General features: G+C 39.8%; 1 protein-coding gene across 10 annotated transcripts in view; it reads right to left on the bottom strand.

Annotated features, from left to right (window-relative positions):
- SHANK2 (SH3 and multiple ankyrin repeat domains 2) overlaps window positions 1-27,272 on the bottom strand; it is a 325,323-nt gene that overhangs the window by 136,257 nt on the left and 161,794 nt on the right. For 7 of the 10 annotated variants that reach the window (XM_075501404.1, XM_075501405.1, XM_075501406.1 and 4 more), the window contains 2 exons: window positions 4,053-4,135; window positions 2,310-2,434 (listed from right to left, as the gene is read on the bottom strand). In XM_075501404.1, coding sequence (XP_075357519.1) covers window positions 2,310-2,434; window positions 4,053-4,135 — 208 coding nt within the window. Of the gene's footprint in view, window positions 1-2,309; window positions 2,435-4,052; window positions 4,228-27,272 lie in introns of those variants that run through there. The other 3 variants (XM_075501412.1, XM_075501411.1, XM_075501413.1) reach the window with 1 other exon arrangement.

The following is a 27,272-nucleotide window of genomic DNA, read 5'->3' as shown; positions in this document are numbered from 1 at the left end:
CCATAGTGAGGAGTAAGGGAAAAGGTTCCCCTTATCTCCATGACCCCAAGCCACTGAACCTCCTCCAGCAAGAGCGAAACATCTGCTCTCCCTTGCATTTTGCCCTCCGCCAAACTGGACTCTCACTTCCCTAAAGCCTGATGCTTGACGCAAGTGTTATAAATGCAACTCATTAGGATCCTAGTTGCCCATTAACTCTTTTATTATTCATGTGACATTTATGATAAATGCATTATATTACTTACAAATGGTTGAGGTGGCACTTACACACAGCAGCATAAACTTTAGAGTCATGGGAGAAATCATTTAACAGTAAGGCAGACTAACTACACCAGTTATGATAACCACTCGCTGCAATGTATAGTACATTTAACTCTTCTCGGTTCAACACAAGAAATAAAGTAGCTTGGCATTCCTAGAAGTGCAGGTGGACCAGTCATTTATATTTCAACACTGGTATCTTTTGCATCAGTGTAAATATCTTCAAAGATGGCTTTCTATAGCTAGAGAGTATTGTGCACTGCACATGCAGTTCACAGAGAAAAACCCCTGCCTTTCTCCAACATAAAAGTCTTCAACAAGAGCAAAATTGTGATTTCTCAGGATTACCATATCCTCTTAATTAAAATTCAGAACAGAATAACACCGATGAACATATATGACACAGAAATGGATTTGATTCGCATGTAACAACTGCTTCTTTCAGAATTAATTACAAATATGCTGGACTGTGTAGAGTATGGATTAATGTCCTGATTCAGCAATGTATGTGCATGTTTAACTGCTCTTCTAAGCTAAGGCTAGGAGTAAATTGTCTGGACAATTAATTACAATCCCTCTTTCATTTGCCAGAAAACCACTAAAGCTTTGTGCAGAATCAGTTACCCAGACTTCTTGCATCCCTTCAGAGATCTTAAAAAAATCCATAGGCATAGTTATCATTCTGTAATCCTCTCCATTAAATTACACATTATTCACCATCAACTCTACCCGTGAAATCAGCCAGTACAGGCTATTCGTACTTCCTATAGATTAAAAGCCTAACAATCACCTTCTAAAAATAAAGCATTGTTTAAAAAAACCACCTAACGTCAATAATCATAGTTTGGAAAGCGTCCTTGCACAGAGTACATATCAGTACAATTTTTAAGCTATTGTTTAATAGTTTGCTAAATGCTTATTCTTAAGTAAACAAACAGTAAGAAAAACGTACTTTGAAGGCACAGATAAACATGCACATCTATTTACTTTAGAAGTCTGCAAAGCCTGCTCTTTCATTGTCACAATGTGAAGAAGCGGTGCAACTATTTAAATTCAATCACCATGGGAGTTCAATGCACACAACAAATAAAAGCTGCATATTATATCCTCTCCCGAATGTAAAGGCCAGCTCTGCAGAAACAAATGTTGTAGCACCAGTAAATACTTTAACAAAGCATATGTGCCTGAAGAAGAAAAAATAAAATAAAATCAATAGATCTTGCAGACAAGGCTTGCTCAATCCAACCTGAAAGACCTATTTTCAAATACCTAGTTTCGCAGAATCACAGCATTGCTTTGTTGGTCATGAAAAGGTTGTGGGGAGAAGAAGAAGAAAATCCCAAATCACGATTTTGTTGCAAACTGCCCAGTAACACTAAAAAGCAGTACCAACTATTTCAACAAAACCTAAAATACCAACCCCAAATCCTCCAAAATACAAAATGTGAAGACATTTTTGGTATGAATGAAGACAGTGTTCAAGTATACCCTTTTTATACAGTAATTTTTATTGCAATAACATCCATTGGTTATTTTTTGTATGATTGTATTTACAGTGCACTGTTGGAAATATTTAATTTCCAGCCAAAGTAATTTGCTTTATTCTCCATGGTTTCTAAACAGCACTAGACCGCTGATATTTCTGATTGCAGAAATAGTTGAACAAAGAGTCATTAATTTTGGTGACTCTGTAAAAATATTTAGAAGACCACAGAACGGAGGGCCTACAATAAATATTGAAGTTAATCTAAATTTCAATTCAATAATGCAAAGAAGAATAAAAACTCCCGAATTTCTCTGATAGTGTATTCCCAAACAACAAAAAGAACAAACAGAAAATTCCCAGCCAACCTGAACATTGTTCTTTTTAACTGCTTTCCTAAATGCTGCATGAGATTTTAAAATAGATAGTGAAGTACATTATTGGTGTTAGTCCACTGAACTTGCTGTTCAGAAGCATCACACACTTTTTCCAAAGTCAATTCTACAAAGGGAATATCACTATTTCCCCAACAGAGCACTGAGAATCAAATTTCAGGATCTCCTACCTCGATCAAAAAGTCTCCAGTTCTCAGGCCAGCTTGCCATGCTACTCCCCCTTCATCCACAGATTCCAAGTACTGCAAAGCAGGAAAGGCTGGAGTTGGGGTGAATTCTTCAATTGGTGTGTCAGCTTTAAAAATAAATACCACATTAAAAAAAGAAAGTTAGGGAGTGCTTGCAAATACCACTTGACTAAAGGCCTATTATTGGCCATTTAAATTGATGGTTAAAAAATGGTGGGCGCTAAAAGTAAGAGGGCTCTGCCTCAGAGGATACCAAGGTGCCGGGAACAGAGTGCAATCTCTCTGCAATAGCAATCCACAGGTCTTCAATTCAGAGAGAAAAATACATGCTTCTTTACTGACACAAACCAAATCAAGCTGTGTGAGGCAGTAGCTGGATTCTGAGTATTTCAGGATATTCAGTATTAGTTCAAGTAACCCTTTTGTATGCCTAGCAATAATGCTTGTAACTCTGGAAACATCCAACTAAAAAGGAATTGTGTGCTGTAGCCAGAAGAGAGCATCCAGCAGAACTGGGGGGATGGGGTGGGTGGGAAAGGATGAAAAACATCAAACTGAATTTTTCTTCTAGATTTAGATGTATGTTACAAAGAAGATAAGGGAAGAAATCACTTTTTAGGAATGGAGGCACAGCAGGCCTTGTAACAGCCCTCTCCCTCACTGTCACGTACACATACAAGCAGAAAAGTCCTTGGGTCTTTCACCTGAGGTGCCCTCACTGATACAGAGAAAATCTGGGGACAATTGCTGGGCTTACACAGAGCGAGCAACCTCTGCTCGATGCACAGACAACTCATGCCAACGGGTTAGCTAAACGGTAGGGCTATTGGCTTTCCTAGTAGAACTCCCCAGATTTTTATGTAGCTAACATTAGAAAAGCTTTTACAACACCGAAAATCTATGGTGGCACTGGTTTGGGGGTGGGGGAACAGGGAGAGCAAAAATGATGTCCCAAGAATGAAGATATGGAATAATTTTCATGCTCAAGCAAGGCAAGGGAGAACCCATGTAAAATGAGGGGGAGCAAGTGATGGGACATACCATCATATATTTTTTTTTAAATACAAAAGGAGCAAACTGGACTGAAAGTTAAAAAGCAAAGCATTAAATAGAATGCTTTTTTTAACTCTTGAGAATGCCATTATTATAGATTTTAGTCTACCAAAAAGTAACATGCAGTTTAACATATGAACAGCTTCTAAAATGAGCACACTACAGGCCATGCAACATACGTGCAGCTTCTGAAGATATAAAAAAAGATCATATTTTCATACTAAAACTGCACCAATGTCACCTTGCAGAAGATCCACACCTATTTTAAACAAAACATCACTCTCTTGTCTATTTCTATTCGTAGACCTATTTAAATAGACTGACATTTGAAATAAAGAAGCAGGTTTTATAAGGAAAGCAGGTTTCCCATAGTTAGGTAAACTGCATAACAAAACAGATTAATGACAAAATATTACATATAGCAACACAATAAAAATACAGACAAAACTTTCTCCCCCCAAAACGATTATACAGTGCTTCTCCTATGTAAAAATGCAAACTGCTTCAGACAGAAGCCACTAAAATCCGTCCGAGTAGTATAGCATACAGAGAATCCTGTTGTCTAGCAACCAAGTGCACCAAGAATAATTCCTGCTTATATTCAGAGATGTATAAATTTCTTCATGCCAGTGCACATCACGCACACACACACACACACACAGAAGCACATACCTTTTGCCCCTCTGAGCACAAATCCAAATCCTTCATTGTCTTTTTTCTGCAGGACCACTGCCTTTTCTTCTATTATGCAGTCACTGTAGAGAGAATTCCGAGGATAGCGACCATTATTACATCCCTTCATCACCACTGTAGTAGCTGCTCCTCCAGTGTGCAGGTTCATCATCATCACAGCCCGTTAATCAAATAATATTGCAGTAACCAAGCATGGGAAAATATAGAACAAATAGTAGCGAGGGGAAGACAAAGACTAAGCTTAATGATAAAAGAGAACATGACAAAGCAACTTAAAGGGAAGAAAAAAGGCAGAGAGGAAAAAGAAAGAAGAAGAAATCATGCATGGTGGTTTGTGTTCTATATGAATGACTGAATGAACATGTGATCATGTAATCTGTGGGCTAGCTAGGACTCTAAAAGGAAAAAAAGTAAGTGAACTGAACGACAGTATCATTAATAAACTCCTCAATCGTGGATGTACCAGATGCATCTTCTAGTGAAGCCAAAATGAAACCAACCAGAAGAAAAATGAGGCAGCATTTTAAATTTAAAGATAATAAATTATGATTTTATATTAGCTAACTAAAAGGCACAAATATATTCGGAAAGCTATGCCTTGCATCAAAAGCCCTTTTTCAATCCTATTGAATGTTGCATGCTGCAAGAATCCCACATGATCATCTGACAGCCTACAATGCTAACAACGTGCAGCTGCCTTGGCGTCATCGAGCACAAATTTCCACAGCATCAAGAATCTGCATAATTGAAATAGTAACAAGGCATGCACAATCAGGAAAACAGATTTCTAAGGAATATTTCCCATCTTCTGACAAACAATTAATATTATAAAACAAGGAGATGGTGTAAAGGACTATTTATGTAAGCAGTATCTCCTTAAAGAGAAAGTAGCCTTAGGAATCTTACTGTTATTGGCTACGAAAAAAGTAGACGGCAGATGAAGAAAATGCATAAAATCCACATTAAAATGGGACCTTTCATATACAGGGAATGATCTGTGAAAGTCTTAAGTTGTTCAGTGTCTTTCATTAAACATTAGGTTACTAAAAATAAGCTCAAAGTAAAAAAAGAAAAAAAAAAGATTTTGAACGCTCTTTTAAGTATAAAACCATTACACAGCACAAGTTGCAAGACATTCTTCTGAATAAAGACAGTGTCAGGGGTTAAGTATTCATGAATCGTAAGCACTGCAAAACACACTGCTAGGTTGGCTTTAAAATACCTACAAAACTATTTAGGCTAGAAAGAAGTATAAGTAAGTTTTCTTTTCTTTTCTTTTCTTTTCTTTTCTTTTCTTTTCTTTTCTTTTCTTTTCTTTTCTTTTCTTTTCTTTTCTTTTCTTTTCTTTTCTTTTCTTTTCTTTTCTTTTCTTTTTTTTCCTTTCTTTTCTTTTCTTTTTTCTTTTCTTTTCTTTTTTCTTTTCTTTTCTTTTTTCTTTTCTTAATTTTTTACTAGCCAGCTATTGTTACCACTGGTCTTGTACAGAATCTAGTCACGAAAGCATTCAATACAATAAGAGACCGGATCTGCTTCAGTGCCATTAATAATCCAGAAGGGGAGGAGGAAAGTAATTAAAGAGAAATTGGTGTGACCTTTTTATTTCAAGCTCTGAACAAAGACAAGGATGATGACATCAGGACACCAATGGACAGCCTCCAAACACCACATCTTCCGTGTATCACAGACTATCCTTTTGGTGACTTTCCAACTCTAACTGAGGGAGGCAACTTCATGTTGCTGCTAAAGTGATGATGTAATTATGTCCTCCAAACTACAAAGTATTTAACCACCACTGAATGGAATACCGCATTAAATTAAACTAACGCATGAATTAAAACTACCACAACGGTGACTTTCTGAGCAACAGATGATCTCCGTAAGTATCAACAGCTTTCGAATACGGTCTCTCGACTTACTATTATTTACTGTGTAATTCAGACATTACCTTCTCTTACAATTAATACCTCTGCTATGGAAAGGATATAATAAGAAAACATCTATTTCTCGAGAAAGCCAAACACGCTCCTGTTCAGGGATATTGGGGTGGGATGGAATATGCAACCCTCAGAGCCCATACTGTAGCGCTGAAGCCCTCCATCAATGTCCTAACGTTACAGAAGCTGAGTGAACCTACAAGCGTACTGGCTTACTTTCTTCATTTCACCACTCACAGTTTCAAGGTGGGCCTCCATACTTATCCACTGAAGAATCAACACTAAAGCCGTCTCCAGCATTTTTATTAATACACGGTCAAATTAATAAAACCCATTTCCTTAAAGTTTCTTTGTAAACAATCAATAGCTTAAGAGAAGTTAGAAGGCTACTTTTGAGAACCTAATCCTAGAAAGTGTTTGCTTCAAAGAAAACCCCTCCTCTCCCCTACCCAAATCCCACTCTCATCTCAATTTACAGTATAAAGAATTCAGAAGCCTGTTAGCTAGGTACCTCATCAAACCTTGCTCTGATTCTTTCATTTTTGTTGATAAAACCAAACAAATTCATAATATCATTCCTTAAAAAGCTGAAGGCTAAAGTTCCAAAAGCAGTGCTCGGAAAAATCAGCATCAATTCACCTGGCCAATGTTAGGCATCTACACCTAAAAAAACCCCATCTAGGGTCCTTTCACAGTCAGCTAATGAAATGAACAGGCATTTTCAAGTGATGCTCACTTCATCCTAATGTAGAGGTCTATGATTGTTCAGATTAAAAGTATGAAAACCACCTATGATTTTCTTTTAATGTACAGCACGCTTATTGCATAAACTACACAGTTTCATACTTCAATTCAGACACTGAAAATGGGAATACTAAATTGCCAAAATTTTATGAAGTTTTGTGTTTTACATGCAAGGGGGAGAAGAAAGGTAAGGGAAGCAGAAGTGCCACATGAATCTTTGGTAACAAAATGTACAAACTGATCTGTATTACTTGACAAATACGGCTTACTAATATACTGTTTCAGTGATACACTACATAAGGAAAACTCCATCACAGCCTGTAAAGCAAAAGTGTAGGTTTGAAAAAATCAGCTGTGTAGCCATTTCTTCTCATTTACGTGCTAGGAGAAGGGGACCTGCTAGGGGACCTCATCTTATGGCATGAGCAGTTCAAAGTTGTTTAAAGCAATCACAGAAAGCAAATCGATTCTCTACACACGCTCCAGTGCTGCAGAGCTAAGAACTAGCAGCAGGAAAAGGATGGAAAACAAACACGCACACACAAATGAACCGAATTTGCAACCTCCACACCCCTTCTCCCAGCAAACTCACTTTGCATCCCCGAGAGAAGGCGGCAGAAGGGGCGAAAAGAAGGTTAACCTCTGACTGTTTGCAATATTGCTTTTTGTTTGCGTTGCCAGGACAGGGTTCTCTTATCTCAATGTCAGACTGGACCTCTTCACTGAAGACATGCTGAAGGTCTGTTCCCAGTCTACCTGGTCCTGGCAGGCAAAGCGGTGCCAAATGTCAAAGTAGGTCAAAATTTCTCACAATGAGCCTTCTTGGCAGCATTTCTTTGATCCTGAAGGTGGTGTAAATACTTAGCAACAGAACGCATATAGGGTACAGCTACCGGTGACAAATAAAGGCGACATTACGTTACAAGTCTGTTCAGAGGTCTGAGCTCAAGCGAGAGGAAAGGGCATTTCTTCACAGACGCTTTAAGTACGGTGTATGGCTCTATGTGAGGCTGAACAGTCCCTGCTATCTGTGATATGCCAAATTTCAATAGATAAAATCCTTAAAGTCCATTTCTGTCCCATCTCAAACTGAAATTAAACAGCGTCCATTTCAGAGATGAGTTTTCAGAATATTACTAGTTCCACACTATGGTAATAAAATGAGTAATTTTAAAATCAATAGCTCATTACTTAAATAGGGCACACATTACTTTGACTGTGGGCTGTATAAGTCCAAGATTCATTGCATACAAAGTTAAATGCAAAATACATCCTATCAAGTGCAGAATATTTCTGCATGAAGTACAATCTTAAATAGAAAAACTTCAGACCAAAAAAAAAGTCAATCTAAAATCACTTTTGCTTTATCCAAGCACTAAATATTATAAAACATACTTGTTCATCAGTTCGTGTAGCTTCTCTAACACTTTAAGGCTCAAGAATTGTGCAGAGCTGTTAGAATTTACATAATTTTACAGACTTACCATGGAGAAAGGACATAAAGAGATTTACCCATGGTCAGACAGACACTTGAGATTTGAACTCAGCACTGTTACGTTCAACATAACAACCATCATTTGTGTAGACTTTTCAACACAGCAAGAATTTCTACTTTGCTAACAGCCTGTTAAGACAATACTTGAGGAAGGAAGTAGAATTGTGAAGTCCTTCATAAAGACCTTTATGAAGAAAATAAAGGTTGAAGCACAGGTTCCTGATGGAGGCAAAACCATGAAACCTAGCTTCCATTTCACAACTAGAATAACTACACCCTATCTTAAAGCATGACTTACTCCAAAAGTTAAAATACTAAATTACAGAGATGGAAACTATCAGGACCATAGAATAAGTTTAGGCAAGTTTGTATCGCATGTTATCATTGCTGATTTTAATCTGAAAAACAGCATATAGAGTACACCCCACTGGAAATGATCATCATTATCTGAAAAGAAAAATGGCTACTTGGTATATTGTCCATCTCTCCCTAAGGCAGAGTAAAACTGAATTTAAATAAGAATTATTTTCATGATTCTCTCCAGTCGTGCATCGTAAGGTTGAAATGTAATCTAGGTCTAACCTTTTCAGCTTTAACAAACTGGACAACAGCCTCCCAAGGCAGAAAAGTTATCTAACGTGAGATCACACATGAGATTCAAACAACCAGAGTTACAACCAAATGAGTAGCCTTCTCAAGCCCACAAACCCTTCAGTCAGATGGCTTGCTCTACCCTTGAGTGAGAAGTTATTCTCTCCAAGTTCACTTCTTTCAGTTGGCTAAGTAAGTCCAAATCTCTTAATCAGACCTTTTTTTTGTCCTCTCCTCAGTACTCTTGCAATTTCAATCTTTTTGAAAGATCTACTGAATTCACAGCTAGCTACATGTTAGAAGGATCAAATCACAGCCCAACAATAAAGGAAATGTCTTTTTTATACTTTGCCAGATGCAATAAAACAGTATCTAAACCAATTCCATAAATGTCTGAAAGCAGTCACATTAATTCCTTTCAGGCTAAGATAGTCAATTTATGGTGGTTACATTCAAGCCCATAGAAGGGCATTTTGGAAATCTATTCAAGAGGAGGTCTTTACTGCACGTTCCAACAGTCAATCCCTGTTAAAACCACATAAAGAATGTTTGTTTCTTTCCAAATACTTCCCTTTTTTGGGAATTTACCTGTCCTGATACCATATAAGATGGGAATGATGTCTACAGCAAATCTTATTGTAAGATATAACAGACTTAGAGTGAAAAAAAATTTTGATGTCATTGCTGGAAGGGGACAACCTTACTATTTATAGTCATCTACTGTAATGACTCCAGGAAAATTGGCTAATCCTAGTAATTAAGGCCTTCAAGATTCATGAAGCCTCTGTATGTGATTACTCAAGTTTCCAGGCATTGATCATCCAGCAATAGGTCTTACAGAAGAGCTTTCACAGCTCTTTGGTAACATGCAGAACAGCAATTACTTGTTCAAGAGGTATTAGCTACACCAGTGAGTGTGGTTCTTGCACAGCAAATAGGAAAATACACAGATGGGTCCCCACCTAACCCACTTACAGCCTAAACAGGAACAGCAAAATGTAGTCAACCGTATATTCAGACTCATAGTAACCTTTCTGTAACACGTTGCCGTCACATGCAGAGATTCCCTCACATGATAATGTCTTTCACTGCATTGCAATGCAATTTGTCTTAAGAATATGCTTGTTTGGTAAATATATGATATAGCTTTGAACAATAACAGGTTATTATGCTAACGAATAATTCACAACCCAGTGCTACTGCCTTTGATAGAATCTTTGCATAGTTTCTTATGATAACATCTTAAATAACCAATAACAACTTCCAGCTATTTTGGTGAAACATGTTTTACCATTTTTCAGAACGTGTGTTTATCTTCTACATTTTGCTTTTTTCAACTACTTATCCCCACCTTCTAGCAATGCTTTCTGTAAGCACAATACACTCTTAGAGGAGATATTCAGTAAAAATACAATTACATATTTTGCCCTGCCTCGTGTCAAAAACACATACACAGCACTTTCTCTGTACAACTGATCAATCCTGCCAATATCATTTCAGTCATATAAGACAAGTCTAAATGACTTTCCTTTAGATTGTCTCTTTTTCTGGAAGTTTATAGCAAGATGTGTTTGGGAGGAGGGCAGTAAGAAAATATTTTCAAATAGAATGTTGATAAGTACCTCAACATTATACTCAAGGAAGACACAACCTGTCATTAGAACAGAAATACTGGAGAACAGTTAACTTTAAGTTGATAAACTCCTTATTAGGTAGCTGAAGGTAGAAGTCCAAGGAGTATAATGATGGTACAATAATAATTAAAATATGACAGAGGAGGGATGAACAGAATCACCTAGAACAAAAAACGCAGGGTCATCCTTTCTGCTCTTCAATATCAGGCCAAGGGATTCTCACAATACGGTATCTAAGTAAAAAGATTGTTTCCTTTCTTTGCAGTGTTTGACTTTCCTCTTTCTTCTCCTTACCCCCCAAAACATCAAAATAATTTGTAGGAACTCACAGATGTAATTGTTTCTCATTTCTTCAGATTGGGTATTGGGGCACAGGACTACATTTTCTTCCATGGCCCTACTGTACATAAAGTGGAGTTGGGCTGAAGTTGAGCTGTTTCCCAAAACAGTGATTTCATTATCATGATCCAGAATTCTCACCAGTACAACATTTACTGTTAAAACTGAATTAGACAAATTAGATGAATTAGACATCACATTTGGAGGTAACAAAGCTGCCCATCCATAAAAACTAATACAGTTCTCAAAATATCCTTTAGTGTCTTCAAAATAGTTACACTGGAGAATAAACATTATTTCATCAGGCATTGACAATGACAGCGACTCCAAGTCATTTTGCTATTTCACCAGAAAACAATTACAAAATCAGGGCTGCGTATGGACCTGCAGCGTGGAATAAAATGCTTAGTACTACCTATGGATTCCAGCTTCACAGGTGCTCTCAAGGAAATTGCAGCATCCAGCAACAGTATCTTTACTAGCACTTCCAACAGTTGGGTGTGTGTCGATGCCTTACTGGCACAGCTGGCACTCAAGAAAAAAAAAAAAGAGAAGGAAAAAAAGACCCACACCACCACCCTTGCGCTGTTGTTCTCTCTGGCTTTATTTGTGGCAAGTAACTTCACATTGCAATAGAAAGGACATATTCTAATTTCTCCTCAGCCAAGTTTACATTTCCTCCATGGCTGAATGGCTAACTTGACATAGTCAGGTCTTCCTCAGCTGGCCACGCTCAGGCCAAGTAAAGGAATGGGAAAAGAAGAGAGGATGCTTCAGCAATACTCCTATATACTTCCTATATCCATATGTTTGTCTTTCAGATCTCCTGCATCAGTGCTGTTTCTAGAGTTCAGTAAACATCACATAGAGATCTATGATCATGAGAAAAGCAAGGCTGCATATTTTCCATTGATCATTTGTTGATGAGAGAGGTATATGCCAAACTGTAACATGCCATAAAAGACATTTAGAAATTCCCTAATTCCGATATTGCACAGGTCTATATTGCATTCTGAGGAAATGACAGACTACAGTAAAGCCTGACAGGGCATATAACTTCTTCCACTTAAAAAGGTGTTTCGTTCACACTTTTAAACGAGTAATTAAGCCATCTGTATTGGATTTTGAATACTTGATACCCTTGGTAAACCATGAGCAGTCCTTCACTAAGTTACCAAAAAATATAAAATATTAGTCATAAAGTGATTTGGTAAGAATTAGGAAATCAGAAAGATTGTGCTACTTTTTCCAGCCTTCTGATTGACAGAGTTGCCCAAAGGATTAACCATAATTATAAAGAAGCAACCTATGTTAAAGAAAGTAACAGTGTTCAATGAATTTATGCTATAAAACATTACAGTGAAATATAGGTTTTAAAAGAGAAACATTAAATTTTATGACACAAGTGCAAAGAAGTTACACGATTTCTTTATGTAGAACCAAGGAGAAACTTCTCTGGCTATGTACGTCTATCAGTCCACATTCTTTTATCCAGCCTTTAATTACACTTAATATCATATTCTTTGGTGTGTAGGAGAAGGGAGTAGGTAGTCTAAAGTAATACCCAATTCAACTGATTTGGCTGGTACTACTTTTGGTTTTTTTCCTCGTTTTCACCTTAAGTTGCTGAAACTGTAACCACTAAAGTAACATATTGATATAGCAAAACAGGAAGTCAAACAACTTCCCGGAAATATAAATCATCCAGTAAAATCCTGATTTTATATTATACACAAACCTCAGAATAGGGTATGAAGGGAAAAAAAGTCAGTGGTAGGGTCATGATCCTATATATATATACACACACATACACACACACACTATATATATATGGGATACGTATGTACCCATATATATGGATATATGGATAGCCATATATGAATACATATACACACACTATATATACACACACAATACAATGAGTATATATAGTCTTTTTAAAGAGAAATGTTATTATTCTCTTGCATCTGCACTGCTAGGGAGAAAACAAAAAAGCATGGTGGGGTGAGGAGAGTGGTAAAGAGAGATTAAAAAAAGCAAAGCTTCATTCCTCTATCTTAATTAATTTCATTCATATTTTAAAAATAAATAGTCAATTCAAGTGCCACACATGACAAAGTAAAAACTAAACATGAAACATTCAGGCAGGCGTCCTTCTAGTATAGAACATGAGGGTTTTTATAAGGCACAGTCCTTCAAACCATTTCATACAGATGTTCCATCAATCACATTAGTATTTTGGGCTCCAGCACACTCCACTTATACCTGATAATTAAACTGAAAATTGCTACTAAGTATCAAGCATTCGAGCAATCTAAGCCTGCACTATGAAAATATTAATATTCATTGCTCGTACTACGAGCCTTGAACAAACACATACATATGTTTAGGCAACTAGAATAGTTATCCACCTTACTTTTTAGGTTTGTATTTTTCTACCCCAAACCAGCTGCAGTTCCAGCCCCTGCTATTGCCACCAAACCACACAGAAACAGGAATTTTCTCCCTAAGCATCTTAACATATAAAGTATTCACACAAAAGGAATAATAATAATAGCTATTAATAACAACACTGCTTTTCTATATAGGTTTTTTAAATCAATAATTCTCTAAACGTTTTTGCTAAAGGTGGTCAGTATTATCACAGACAGCCACAGTAACACGGAAAAGAACTTGTTCAAGGTTAGCAAATAGGATAAATAACAAAGGTAGAACCAGGGAAGTAAACTCAAATCTAAGATAATGGTAGGAGTGTACAAAAATATAGCTATATATAATAATAAAGGTTTTCTTCAGCTGGTGCAGCATCTGAACTAGTTCATACAGCTTTCTAATCCATCTCTATGCTTATCTCAGAGTTGGCATACATCAGACAGGACTTTGAATTGTTTCCGTCCCTTTTTAGAGAGCGCCACTGGAACATATGCACAACCATGCTGGGTGGACACGTGCCAGTTCTGGGAGCCCAACATCCTGCCTCTGCCAAAGGCCAAAAGCCGAGAAGGGTGGAAGAGGTGGACAAGCCCATTTGGTGCTTCCCCAGAGCGCTCCACCAGCCCCCGACCAAGCTGCGCTACTTGCTCCTTGTCTTACTGAAAACCATGGTATGCTGCAGTCCCTTCTTGTACAGTTTTGTCACCGTGCTTTGACACGTGCCCATTCCATGGTAATACAGGGGATTATATCTGCCTTCCTCAGGATCTCCTGAGTTGTGTTTCTATAATACACTTTAGTCACAGTTTTAGTAAAAAAAAAAAAAAAAAAAAAGTGTTTTAGTAACACTTTTAAAATGTGTTACAAGCCCTTAAAGGTAGCAGTTTGGCATCGCGGGTTTTTATAACGATTATTAAACTCACTATACATTGCAGCATCGTAACGTGATTTGCTCACTCAGCCATTCAGAGTCTAAACATACTAAAGGCTAAACAGAAACCAATTATGAAATGGGGGAAGAGACTGGTGATTTCAGGAGTGGGGATAACCATGAGTTTCAAACTAGTTTTAAGGGATCCCTCAGGGTTTCCATCACACCCTGTTTGCTATGATGAGCAGGAGGAACCATTGTCCTCCTGTCCTGCATTCCTTGGAAACTAAATACAGCTCTAACCACAAGAAGTAACCCTGACTGTTCATTTCAGCTTTACAGATGTAAGTATTTCACGTAAAATTCTACGTTGTACAGAAGTGTATAGTGCTTTAATCATCAGTGTTAAAATTCCTGTAAAATTTTATGACACTTTAGTATAAGGCATGTTACAAGTAAATTTCAAGGTCTGTCTCAAAACAAATGAGGTATTAACAAAGATATAGAGGAAAGGTTTTCTGAAAGCATTTTCCCACTTTTTTCTTCTCCCAGAGCTTTAAAAACACAGTATAGAGTGAGAAACTTAGATTTTCTAGGATTTTACTGAAAAGAAATTGAGGTGGCTTCAACTCGAGTTTAATTTGCACATATCCCTTCAAAAATCCTCACTAATCACCATATTGTTTTACAATCTCATTAACGTCAGAAAGGAGGTGGCATCTCTACCTTTTTTCTGAAATATATTCTCCCCTCTCTCCATTTCTCTTACTACACTAAGCCCTTGGTTATTTTAAGCCTCGTCCAAATTTTGTTTACTTATCTGCAAAGCAGCTTGAGAAGTGTCCATCCTAACAGCTTTCCTGTCTAACTGTACCATAATTTTCAGCAAGATTTCAGGAATTTTGTCAAAGCATGGCCAGTTTAGCCCACGACTTTGATAGCAGTGAAAAAATCACTGACTTTACAGATACCAGCTGATGAAGAGGGAGAACTCCGCTTTATTTAAATTGGCAGTTACTTTTCTTAATTAAGTGAATGTTGAACTGGAATCTCTCCTTATTGCCCCCTTTCCTTTAACATTCAGCTGTAGCTCGCTGGTTGCATTGACACGTAATTTCTGAAAATATAAAGCTTTTCTTTTGTAAGTACTGGAGACAGGGTAAAAAATTTTGGTTTATCATTTCAACTCAATTGAGTGACTAACTTACGATGCATAGGGTTTAATTTTAAGTGTATTTCAGAATTTATGGTATTTGAAGTGTTTACAGTAAAGGTATAAACCACCTCTGGTATAGCTACAACTGCTCTACAAATCTGACAGTGCTACACTATCAGTCTTCAGAAATGCCAGTTTAAAGGGTCACGCAATCTACTCAGTATCAGCCCTAGTTTTCAATTGTAGCATTAAACTCTTAATTCTGAAACCTGTTACCTGTGCCCAATGTGCTTTTTTAAATTTAAAATTGAGAAATTAGAAGACACATGGGTAACAGTCTTTTTTCTAAATATGCAGTTACCACTATTTCCTAGTGCACGTATTTAACTTAGCATTCACTATTCTTCTGTTCAGAATTCTGCCATGAAATCAGTTTTAGTGAAATGCTTATCTATTAAAGCAAATCTTTTGTTGATATATTTTAGTTTAAATTTAGCCTTCGTTAGGCATTATTTCTCCAGAATATGGGATGAAATTTTACGTCAGAGAGAGCAGGCACCCCCAGCAATATCAACAGCTATTCAATTGGTATATCTGCCAATCATTCAAACCTAGCATCCCCACCTGCACGCCACAACCTCTGAGGACAGAGCTAGCATCTGTCTCTTGGCTCAGCTAAAGAGTAATAGTTTCAAAAGACTTGGATAAAGCATCACTCTATCCACCAGGTTCTTGGCATTCATGAGCAATACAAGGTATGGGTTTAAGTCGAAGCAGTCTAACACACATGGGACTCAAGCCCAGAACTTCTTTATTCCAGGTGAACACGCTGACACCGGCTATTGCTCGCTCTTTAGCAGGTCCTTCTTTGTACGGTTTGACCCCATCCAATTGAAAAAGAAATACAACTCCAGCACATCTATTTGTCCCAAGACAAAACAAGACATCCTCCTCCCAACAACCTTATGTTGTGCACAATGGAAGTGACCAGCTTTACTTAGAGCACAAAAGTCAACCCCGTTCTGACTTCTCGATAGTTTCTTCTAAGAGGAAAAAAAGACATATGTTGCCTGCCAGTCACCCTTAGAATTTGCCTTGTAGATCAAATTCTGCAAATGCTATAAATATTTGTGAAAATCTGGCTGGAAAGAGCAAAAAAAAAAAAGTGGTTTAAATCATTGCTCCCACTGGAGGAAAGCCCACAGTGCGAGCTCAACAGTTATTTGTTCCTTTTGGCCTGCCAAAACTTAAAAATGCATCACTTACAATCAGAGGCACCATATGTCGGCTTTTGCTCATCTAGTGATTAGGTGAGAGGAAGGCAGCCAAAGGTGTAGTGGGGCAGGGAATTAAAGGTCACATAGAGGAAGCTAAGTCATCGCAGTGGAGGCTAGGAGACAGGAATGTAAAACACTAATTGTTAGAAACTTAATCATTCTCCTTTCCCCCAAAAAACAAACATTTTAATCTCCTGTTTTCCTCCACTCTATCCTTGCATCTAATTATGTGGCTCCTGTTTCTAACTAACCTGGTATCACACCCTCACAATCTTTTCTTGCTGTCCTCACCTTCTGTCATTTCCACTCCTTTTTCCTATTTTTTTTTTCTTTTCTCTGTTCTAATTTAGAAAACTTTATTCCTCCCCATGCACAGGACACAAGCAGCTGCTTTCAGTTCTGATATTTAAATCCATCCTGTCCTCCAGCAGCCGGTTGGAGGAGTTACAGAGAAAATACTATTGAGCTTGAGAGTATCAGTTGCTGTGCAGGAAATGGTGCACCCACCAGATCATGGCCCTGGCGCTCAGGACCTTCTGTACCCGTAGTTACACAGCTAGGTTTTCATTAGCACTAGAGGTGGATTGTCCTGGTTTCAGCTGGGATAGAGTTAATTTTCTTCCTAGTAGCTGGTATAGTGCTGTGTTTTGGATTTAGGATGAGAAGAACATTGATAACGCACTGATGTTTTAGTTGTTGCTCAGCAGTGCTTACACTGGTCAAGGACTTTTCAGCTTCCCATGCCCTGCCGGGTGCACAAGAAGCTTGGAGGGGGCACAGCCAAGATAGTTGATCCAAACTGGCCCAAGAGCTATTCCATACCATAGGACATCATGCTCAGTATAGAAACTGGGGGAGTTGGCCGGGGAGCAGCGATCGCTGCTCAGGGACTGGTTGGGCATCGGTCAGCGGGTGGTGAGCGGTTGCATTGCTTGAGTTTTTTTCTTGGGTTTTGTCCCCCCCCCACCTCCTTGTTGTTTTCCTTTTCATTACAATTTATTACTATTACTATTTTATTTTAATTATTAAACTGTTCTTATCTCAACCTATGTGTTTTCTTACTTTTGCTCTTCTGATTCTCTCCCCCATCCCACCGGGAGGGGAGGGTGAGCGAGCAGCTGCGTGGTGCTCGGTTGCTGACTGAAGCTAAACCACGACAGTCCTTTTTGGCGCCCAACGTGCAGCCCGAAGGGTTTGAGATAATAACAGATTAACCAGAGTGTATTAAGGAATTTAGATCTGTTAACAGTTGTGGATCACGATATTGATTCATCTGTTCTCGATAGTAGTTTATCTGATCTGCACCATGCTCATTTTTTTGCTGTACATGTTAAAGATCGGTGTTGGTTTTTGCAGTTTGCTGTGCTCTGCAGTGATTAGTGATGTTTTGCCTGGGAGGTTTGTTATTAAAACACTGTCCTTGAGCTTAATCTAGTATTTGGGCTTTGTACTGAAGCCATTACTGTACTTTGGGTACCACCTCCGGGAGGCAATCAGCAATCATACTTCTTCCTCTTGAGAGGTTTTGTATGGAGGAAATACAGAATGGCACCTTCGCTACCTTCTTCTATGATATTTCCTCCTGCATTACAATAACCTTTCAGTATCTTGAACATCCTTGGGTAGTTGAGATACTTCTATTGGTATTTCTTGGGAATATTGTTTCAGTTTTGTCTAAGGTTAATAAGCAATTTAAGAATATCATCCAGAATCTGCCCCAAGGCTGGATAGTTATGAGTGGCAGGGTTTGTGGGATAGCATGGGCAAATACCTAGGATGGTGGGCACCTCCACTGTTTTGGAACTTCACCCCTGAACAAGTGCAGAATCCTGAAAAATTAGTAAAGTATTTGGAAAAAGTATGCTGTCACCCTGGCAATTCCAGAGAGACACAAATCACTGCAATGTGCTGGGGCCTGGCCCATGCCTACCGAGCCCTGTTCAACACTCTTCAGTACCTTCAAGGGGAAGAGAAGGTCTCTGGATCTGACGACAAAACAACAGGCACCGCAGCTATTCCAGAGAGGAGGAGGAAGAGGAAGAATGTGTAAACAAGACGGAAACCACCTGATTCCTATCCCTGAGTGAGCTGCGAGATATGCGAAAAGATTTCAGCCGTTGTCCAGGCGAGAACATTGTCACCTGGCTGCTCCGATGCTGGGATAACAGGGCCAGTAGCCTGGAATGAGAGGGTAAGGAAGCCAAACAGCTGGGATCCCTTTCTAGGGAAGGGGGCATTGACAAAGCGATTGGAAAAGGGGCACCAGCCCTCAGCCTCTGGACGTGGCTACTGTCAGATATGAAGGAAAGATATCCCTTCAAGGAAGATGTTATATATCACCTAGGCAAATGGACCACCATGGAGAGAGGTATCCAGTACCTGAGGGAATTAGCCATGCTGGAGGTGATTTATGGTGACCTGGACAACAAGCAGTTATCCAAAGATCCAGATGAAGTCCGGTGCACACGATCCATGTGGCAGAAGTTGGTACAGAGTGCACCAGCATCGTACGCCAACTCATTGGCAATACTGACCTGGAAAGATGAAGAGGGACCAATGGTGGATGAAGCAGCTAGCCAGCTCCAGGAATACTAAGGAAGTATCTCTTACTCCCTCATCTCGGCTATGGAGAAACTGTCCCTGGAGCTCCAACGATTCAAAGATGATACGCCCTAGTCCCCACCTGTACAGACCAGTGTCTCAGCTATTAGGAGTCAACATTATTCTGCTCAAGAGAGAGGGTATAGACAGTACACACCACGGGGCACCCTGTGGTTTTACCTGTGTGACCACAGAGAGGATATGAGGAAGTGGGATGGAAAATCTATCTTGACCCTAGAGGCATGGGTATGTGAGTTGCAAGGAAAAACAATCACAAATGGCGGTTTTTCCAGGAAAATTGCTGCTCCAGTTTCCAGTGGACAGTTCCCCAGACAGAGTAGAAGGGCTGATCTTACTCCTGATTCTAATGAAGGAACTCCTGACTCATTTTTACAAGAAGTGGGTAACGAATACTATGACCAGGACTAGAGGGGCCCTGCCTCCAGCCAGGTCGAGGAAAGGGACAACCAGGTTTACTGGAGTGTGTGGATTCGATGGCCTGGCACATCAGACCCCACAGGAGTATAAGGCTCTAGTAGACACCGGTGCACAGTGTACCCTAATGCCATCAAGCGATACAGGGGCAGAACCCATCTGTATTTCTGGAGTGACAGGGGGATCCCAACAGCTGACTGCATTGGAGGCCGAAGTGAGCCTAAGCGGGAATGAGCAGCAAAAGCACCCCATTGTGACGGGCCCAGAGGCTCCGTGCATCCTTGGCATAGACTGCCTCAGGAGAGGGTATTTCAAGGACATGAAAGGGTACCGGTGGGCTTTTGGTATAGCTGCCTTGGAGACGGAGGAAAATAAACAGCTGTCCACCTTGCCTGGTCTCTCAGAGCACCCTTCTGTTGTGGGGTTGCTGAGGGTTGAAGAACAGGTGCCAATGGCCACAACAACAGTGTACCGGTAGCAATATTGCACCAACCGAGACTCCCTGATTCCCATCCGTAAGCTGATTTGTCGACTGGAGAGCCAAGGAGTGATCAGTAAGACTCATTCACCTTTTAACAGTCCCATATGGCCAGTGCAAAAGTCTAACGGAGAGTGGAGACTAAAAGTAGACTGTCGTGGCCTGAATGAAGTCATGCCGCTGCTGAGTACCGCCATGCCAGACATGCTAGAACTTCAATACGAACTGGAGTCAAAGGCAGCCAAATGGTATGCCACAACTGATATCACTAATGCGTTCTTCTCAATCCCTCTGGCAGCAGAGTGCAGGCCACAGTTTGCTTTCACTTGGAGGGGCGTTCAGTACACCTGGAATCAACTGCCCCAGGGGTGGAAACACAGCCCTACCATTTGCCATGGACTGATCCAGACGGCACTGGAACAGGGTGAGGCTCCAGAACATCATTGTGTGGGGCAACACAGCAGAAGAAGTTTTTGAGAAAGGGAAGAAAATAGTCCAAATCCTCCTGAAAGCCGGTTTTGCCATAAACCAAAGTAAGGTCAAGGGACCTGCACAGGAGATCCAGTTTTTAGGAATAAAATGGCAAGATGGATGTCGTCAGATCCCAATGGATGTGATCAACAAAATAACAGCTGTGTCCCCACCACCTAGTAAAAAGGAAACACAAGCTTTCTTAGGCATTGTGGATTTTTGGAGAATGCATATTCCAAATTACAGTCTGATCGTAAGCCCTCTCTATCAAGTGACCTGGAAGAAGAACGATTTCAAGTGGGGCCCTAAGCAATGACAAGCCTTTGAACAAATTAAACAGAAGATAGTTCCTGCACTAGCCCTTGGGCCAGCCCAGGCAGGGCAAGATGTAAAAAATGTGCTCTATACTGCAGCTGGGGAGAATGGCCCTACCTGGAGCCTCTGGCAGAAAGCACCAGGGGAGACTCGAGGCTGACCCTTAGGGTTTTGAAGTCGGGGATACAAAGGATCGGAGGCCCGCTATGCTCCAACTGGAAAAGAGATATTAGCAGCATATAAAGGGGTTCAAGCTGCTTCAGAAGTGGTTGGTACTGAAGCTCAGCTCCTCCTGGTACCCCAACTGCAGGTGCTGGGCTGGATGTTCAAAGGGAGGGTTCCCTCTACACATCGTGCAACTGATGCTACATGGAGTAAGTGGGTCACAATGATTACACAATGGGCTCAAATAGGAAACCCCAGTTGCCCAGGAATCTTGGAAGTGATCATGGACTGGCCAGAAGGCAAAGATTTTGGAATATCACCAGAGGAGGAGGAGACACATGCTGAGGAGGCCCCACTGTACAATAAACTACCAGAAAATGAGAAGCAATATGCCCTGTTCACTGATGGGTCCTGTTGTATTGTAGGAAAACAACGGAGATGGAAAGCTGCTGTATGGAGTCCTATACGACAAGTTGTAGAAACTGCTGAAGGAGAAGGTGAATTGAGTCAATTTGCAGAAGTAAAGGCCATCCAGCTGGCTTTAGAAACTGCTGAACGAGAAAAGTGGCCAGTATCTCTGTACTGGCTCATGGATGGTGGCAAATGCCCTGTGGGGGTGGTTGCAGCAATGGAAGCAGAGCAACTGGCAGCGCAGAGGCAAACCCATCTGGGCTGCCGCATTGTGGCAAGATATTGCTGCCCAGATAGAAAACCTGGTTGTAAAAGTATGTCACACAGATGCTCACATACCCAAGAGTCGGGCCAGTGAAGAACATCAAAACAACCAGCAGGTGGATCAGGCTGTTCAGATGGAAGTGGCTCAGGTGGATCTGGACTGGCAAGATAAGGGTGAATTATTTATAGCTCGGGGGGCCCATGACACCTCAGGCCATCAAGGAAGAGATGCAACATATAGATGGGCTCGTGACCAAGGGCTGGACTTGACCATGGACACTATTGCACAGGTTATCCATGACTGTGAAACATGCGCTGCAAGTAAACAAGCCAAGCGGTTAAAGCCTCTGTGGTATGGAGGGAGATGGATGAAATATAAACACGGGGAGGCCTGGCAGACTGATTATATCACACTCCCACAAACCCGCCAAGGCAAGCGCCATGTGCTTACCATGGTGGAAGCCACCACCAGATGGCTGGAAACGTATCCTGTGCCCCATGCCACTGCCCGGAACACTATCCTGGGCCTTGAAAAGTAAGTCCTATGGTGACATGGCACCCCAGAAGGAATTGAGTCAGACAATGGGACTCATTTCCGAAACAACCTCATAGACATCTGGGCCAAAGAGCATGGCACTGAGTGGGTGTATCACATCCCCTATCATGCACCAGCCTCCAAGGGGATTTGATTTTGGGTGAGAATAGCCAATGAACTGAATGCTATGATGTTAATTGCTATATAATACTGTACGTCATCACTTCTATGGTTGCTACATGCCATATCAACGGTATTACAGTAAGAATCACCCAGATTAATGGAGAATGAACTTTGATGAAACTGAGCAAAGTGCAGCAGTGATGGAACCAGAAGTGGCTTCAGCATGCAACAATCCAACACCACACACCATCTCTCCTGCCCCGAAGGACTGTTACGACAGATGGAGCCCAAAGTCATGGACTAAATGAACTCAACGGACATTTTAGAGGGATGACCCATAGACTAAGGGAACAATATCTGTGTGTATATATCAAAAGACAGGGAAAGTGGTGGTGATTAATTGGAATGTATTGGAAAGTGTGGGACCTGGGCATGATGTATATGGTATAGAATAAGGGGTGGATACTGTCCTGGTTTCAGCTGGGATAGAGTTAATTTTATTTCCAGGAGCTGGTATAGTGCTGTGTTTTGGATTTAGGATGAGAAGAACATTGATAACGCACTGATGTTTTAGTTGTTGCTCAGCAGTGCTTACACTGGTCAAGGACTTTTCAGCTTCCCATGCTCTGCCAGGTGCACAAGAAGCTGGGAGGGGCCACAGCCAAACTGGCCCAAGGGCTATTCCATACCATAGGACGTCATGCTCAGTATAGAACCTAGGGGAGTTGGCCAGGGGGCAGCGATCGCTGCTCGGGGACTGGCTGGGCATCAGTCGGCGGGTGGTGAGCGGTTGCATTGCTCGTTTTTTTTCTTGGGTTTTGTTCCCCCCTCCCCCCCTTGTTGTTTTCCTCTTCATTACAATTTTATTATTATTATTATTATTATTATTATTATTATTATTATTATTATTATTATTATTTTCAATTACTAAACTGTTCTTATCTCAACCTATAAGCTTTCTTACTTTTGCTCTTCAGATTCTCTCCCCCATCCCACCGCATGGGGGAAGGTGAGTGAGAGGCTGTGTGGTGCTTGGTTGCCAACTAGGGCTAAACCATGACATTAAAGTTTTCCAGAAAGAGAGTTTTAATTTTAAATTTGGGAAGGGCTATATATTTTTTTTCAACTTTGGTCTTGGAAACTGTTGGTCTTTCTTTGCTAACACTTTATCGCTAAAATATTAGGCAAACATCTAGCCCAGAAAAAGTCTGACAAATTTTAATTGTTAGTTACAAAACCGTTAGTTGCTAAAAGCAGGATCTTACTGAAGTACTTTAAACGAACTTCACTATTAAGGCAGCAAACAACTTAAAAATGCACTTACAAATTCATGGAAACTCTTCACCACTCACCGTATAGTTTTGCATCTTCCTGTAATTGTATTAGACTTAATGTTGCATCTTCATGCAATTAGACTAGAGATTTCAATGAAGAGATACTACAGTTCAGATACATATACACACACGCGCACCCTTTTTACCTCCTATTTTAGCAATTACTTTAAATATTTTCTGTAGTCACCAACATAAAAAGCTCAGTCATGGCAGCACACAACGGCAGGGGAGGCAAAGTGCAAAGTTGTTTATTAGCAAGTAAGATCATTTTCATTAGAAATTAAATAACTGTAAATGAAAAACTACACATTTTACATCTCCACCTGTTCCACAAAATCTATAATGCCTTAATTATTGCTTAAACATATATATAATTTTCCAAACTGTATTAAAACGTATTCTTCAAGTTAATAGGGCACAAGGTATTAAAAATGAGCTACACTCATCTTTCTGCCTCACACATTAAGAGCAGTTCAGTGCTATCAGACTATTAGACTCACAGAAAATAAATTAATTCAGAACAGGCATCAGGCAAGCCCAAGAAAATCTCTCTAGAAATAAAGTAACAATACATGCACACAAAATATTTTACAAAATATTTTGTTTTCTGTAATTTGGTTGGTGCTGATTGTTCTCTATGCCTATAAGAACCGAGAGTATCACATATGCAGAGATCTTAAATCATTAAAATCTCAACGAGCATTCAGATGTAACCACATCACTATATCACGTGGTTATATCTATATATCTATTTTGTATACATCACATTATATACACATTACAACTATGAGCATACTCAGATATTTTTGCTACTATCTCCCGGACAAAAACTGAGCTACATATATATGTAAAAAAGTTAAAATACTACTGTTTTTACTTCTTTCCACCAGAGAAAAGGAAACCAAGAATTATGTTTAAAACCTATGCCTGCAGCTAGGAAGAACTGTAAAATCACTTTCAACTTCTTATCAACGTATCAATCCCAGAATAAAGGAACAGAAATAATGAATTTATTTTTAAGAATGAACAGCACCCATTTTAATATCCTTAGTCCAGTTCCTGCAAGAGATAACTGAACAGTAAAGACTTCACAGAAAACATTAGTACAGTGGAACTGGTGCCATCCAACAGCAAAACAAAAGAAGTGAGTTATGTCAATGCAGAAAGACCTATTCTCCATGGAACGATACTGCTCTCGGCATCTCCCTCACTGTTCTGCAGGTCTAGGAAGAACCAATGTGAAAACACGGCAAGCAGGATATAAAAAATAACAACGGCTCTTATACATTCCTTCCCTTTTTGTAAAGAACCATTTGCCAGGATTTCACAGATTGCTGCTGATGGCTGCGCACAAGCAAGCAGCACTCAGCAAGTACGCACGCTGGCTTCGCCGCAACGTGGAAACGGGACCACTGCTAAGCCAGAGCCAGGACAAGGTCCCTGAGCTCCCTGTTACATACCTCATGCCTTGCAATGACCAGAATTCTTCAAAAGGTTTCCATCCATTTTAAATATATATTTAAAACAATGAATAATTGCATTTTTCCAGAAGGAAGACAATACATTTACATAAAATATCCACATGAAACCAGATATCAAACTAGATGAAAGTAGTTCTACATCAAATTGAGAGCTTCCACTAAAAAAAGTGTAAATACTGTGTAACACACCTAATACTATTAGCTTAAACCATTAAGACAGCACCATTTACATCAGAACTTTGGGACAAAGATTGAGGTATTCAACAGGTAGATTCTGCAGGTTAAACAATAAATAAAGAAATAAAAAGCACTACCCAGCATGCTGAATTACAGGGGTAGACAGATTCAGCTGTGCCAAAGAGTCTCTCTGAGCTGGCTAGGATTAAAGCTTACACTGCTCTATCTGATGGTGCAGATGCCATCAACAGGGCCATCTTTTTTGACATCTTTTTTGCATGTAGGTTGGCAACAGGAGATACTTCTGTCAGCTTCTACGCTCAGGAGACATGGATGCTGCCCCCTGCCTCCAAGAAGGGACATTAGGGTTAATGAATTAAGCTTTTAATTAAGCTTTCTTACCCACACCTCCCAGACTACACAATCCAATTTTCCTCTTTTTCTTCATCCAGAAAAATAGAACTAAAACCAGAAGGCAAATCAATTTGGTCCTGTCGTTAACTTTGTGGCAACAAGCCTTTGAAAAAGGTCATTTATTATTACATCCTCTCCTGTGAGCTTCCTAATACTGCTGTAGCCGTAAGATTGCAAGAAAAGGCACCAAGAAAACTTAGCACTAGTTAAACTGGTTAGGAAAAAAAAGATGTGAAAGTCAATTGTACGGTGAAGAAAGGGAAGACACAGAAGAGGCAGGAAACCTTACATTTATATCACATATTTCATAATTGCATTGAAGCTGGCACTCACTTATGCTACTGACTTTTGCTATTTCACTGTTCTGTTGGGGGTGGGAGGGAGCTGATGCAATTAATGCAGTAGTAAAAGTTTCCACTGTTGTGTCCTAAAGCTTCCAAATCCATGAAGGCAACTGGATCATGTTTTCCACCAAATCAAGTTTATATTCTTTACATAGTACCCAAATTGCTCGTATTATTTATGTCTCCAGAGTATGAAAACTAAGATACCACTTTCTCATCAGTCACATCACATTTAAAAAGCTGCTAACATTTTACATTTGAAATTAAACAACTAATTAATTTCACATATTTTAATTTGATAACTTAATTTTTTCTTCTCTCTGATTTTCCTGACTGAACAATTCACTGTCCTATCTTGGGAGAATTAATAAATTCCCTCACTTCAGTTAAAAAGCAGATAAAAATTTCTAAATGTTTACCTTATTTTTAATTTTTTTAAAAATAAAGATTTTTTTAAAAATTCCAACACCCTTTCTATGCCTTAGCAATAATTTCTATTAGTAAACTGGAATTTGACCTTGACGAAAGAGAACTCCATGAAATAACTGATTTAAGACCTACAAATAATTTTGTTTGAATTAAAGGTAGTCCTGAACTTTAACCAGAGTTCTAAAGAATATTTATAATACTTTGGAAGCTTTTGCTTTGCTGGTCACAATATTGCCCATCCAGCCTAGACAAGACAGATTAAGGTCCTAGTCCCTTTCCAGTCCTAGAGGAAGAGATGTCCCAGCCTAGACAATGTCCCATGGTTATCTTGACCACTGCTGCCCGCAAATACAGGGAAGACACAAAACTCCAGAGACGTGTCAAAGCAGTCTTACATTACCTCCTTGCAACTTTGTTGGTATATCTGCTCTTTAGGACAAGGGGTAATGCTTTCAGACTACAAGAGGGTAGATTCAGACAGACAGAAGGAAGAAATGTTTTACGATGAGGGTGGTGAAACACTGGCACAGGTTGCCCAGAGAGGTGGTAGATGCCCCACCTCTGGAAACATTCCAGGTCAGGTTGGACGGGCTCTGAGCAACCTGATCTCGTTGAAGATGTCCCTGCTCATGGCAGGGGGGTTGGACTAGGTGACCTCTAAAGGTCCCTTCCAACCCAAACTATTCTATGGTTCTATTCTATGATTTTTCCATGCCTGCTTTCTGCTCCTCTGTGGCTGTAAGGCGTA

Source organism: Mycteria americana, chromosome 5, assembly GCF_035582795.1.
Source record: "Mycteria americana isolate JAX WOST 10 ecotype Jacksonville Zoo and Gardens chromosome 5, USCA_MyAme_1.0, whole genome shotgun sequence".
In the NCBI taxonomy this organism is placed as follows: domain Eukaryota; kingdom Metazoa; phylum Chordata; class Aves; order Ciconiiformes; family Ciconiidae; genus Mycteria; species Mycteria americana.
The sequence above is the reverse complement of the archived record's forward strand: the minus strand, read 5'-3'. Positions and strand labels throughout refer to the sequence as shown.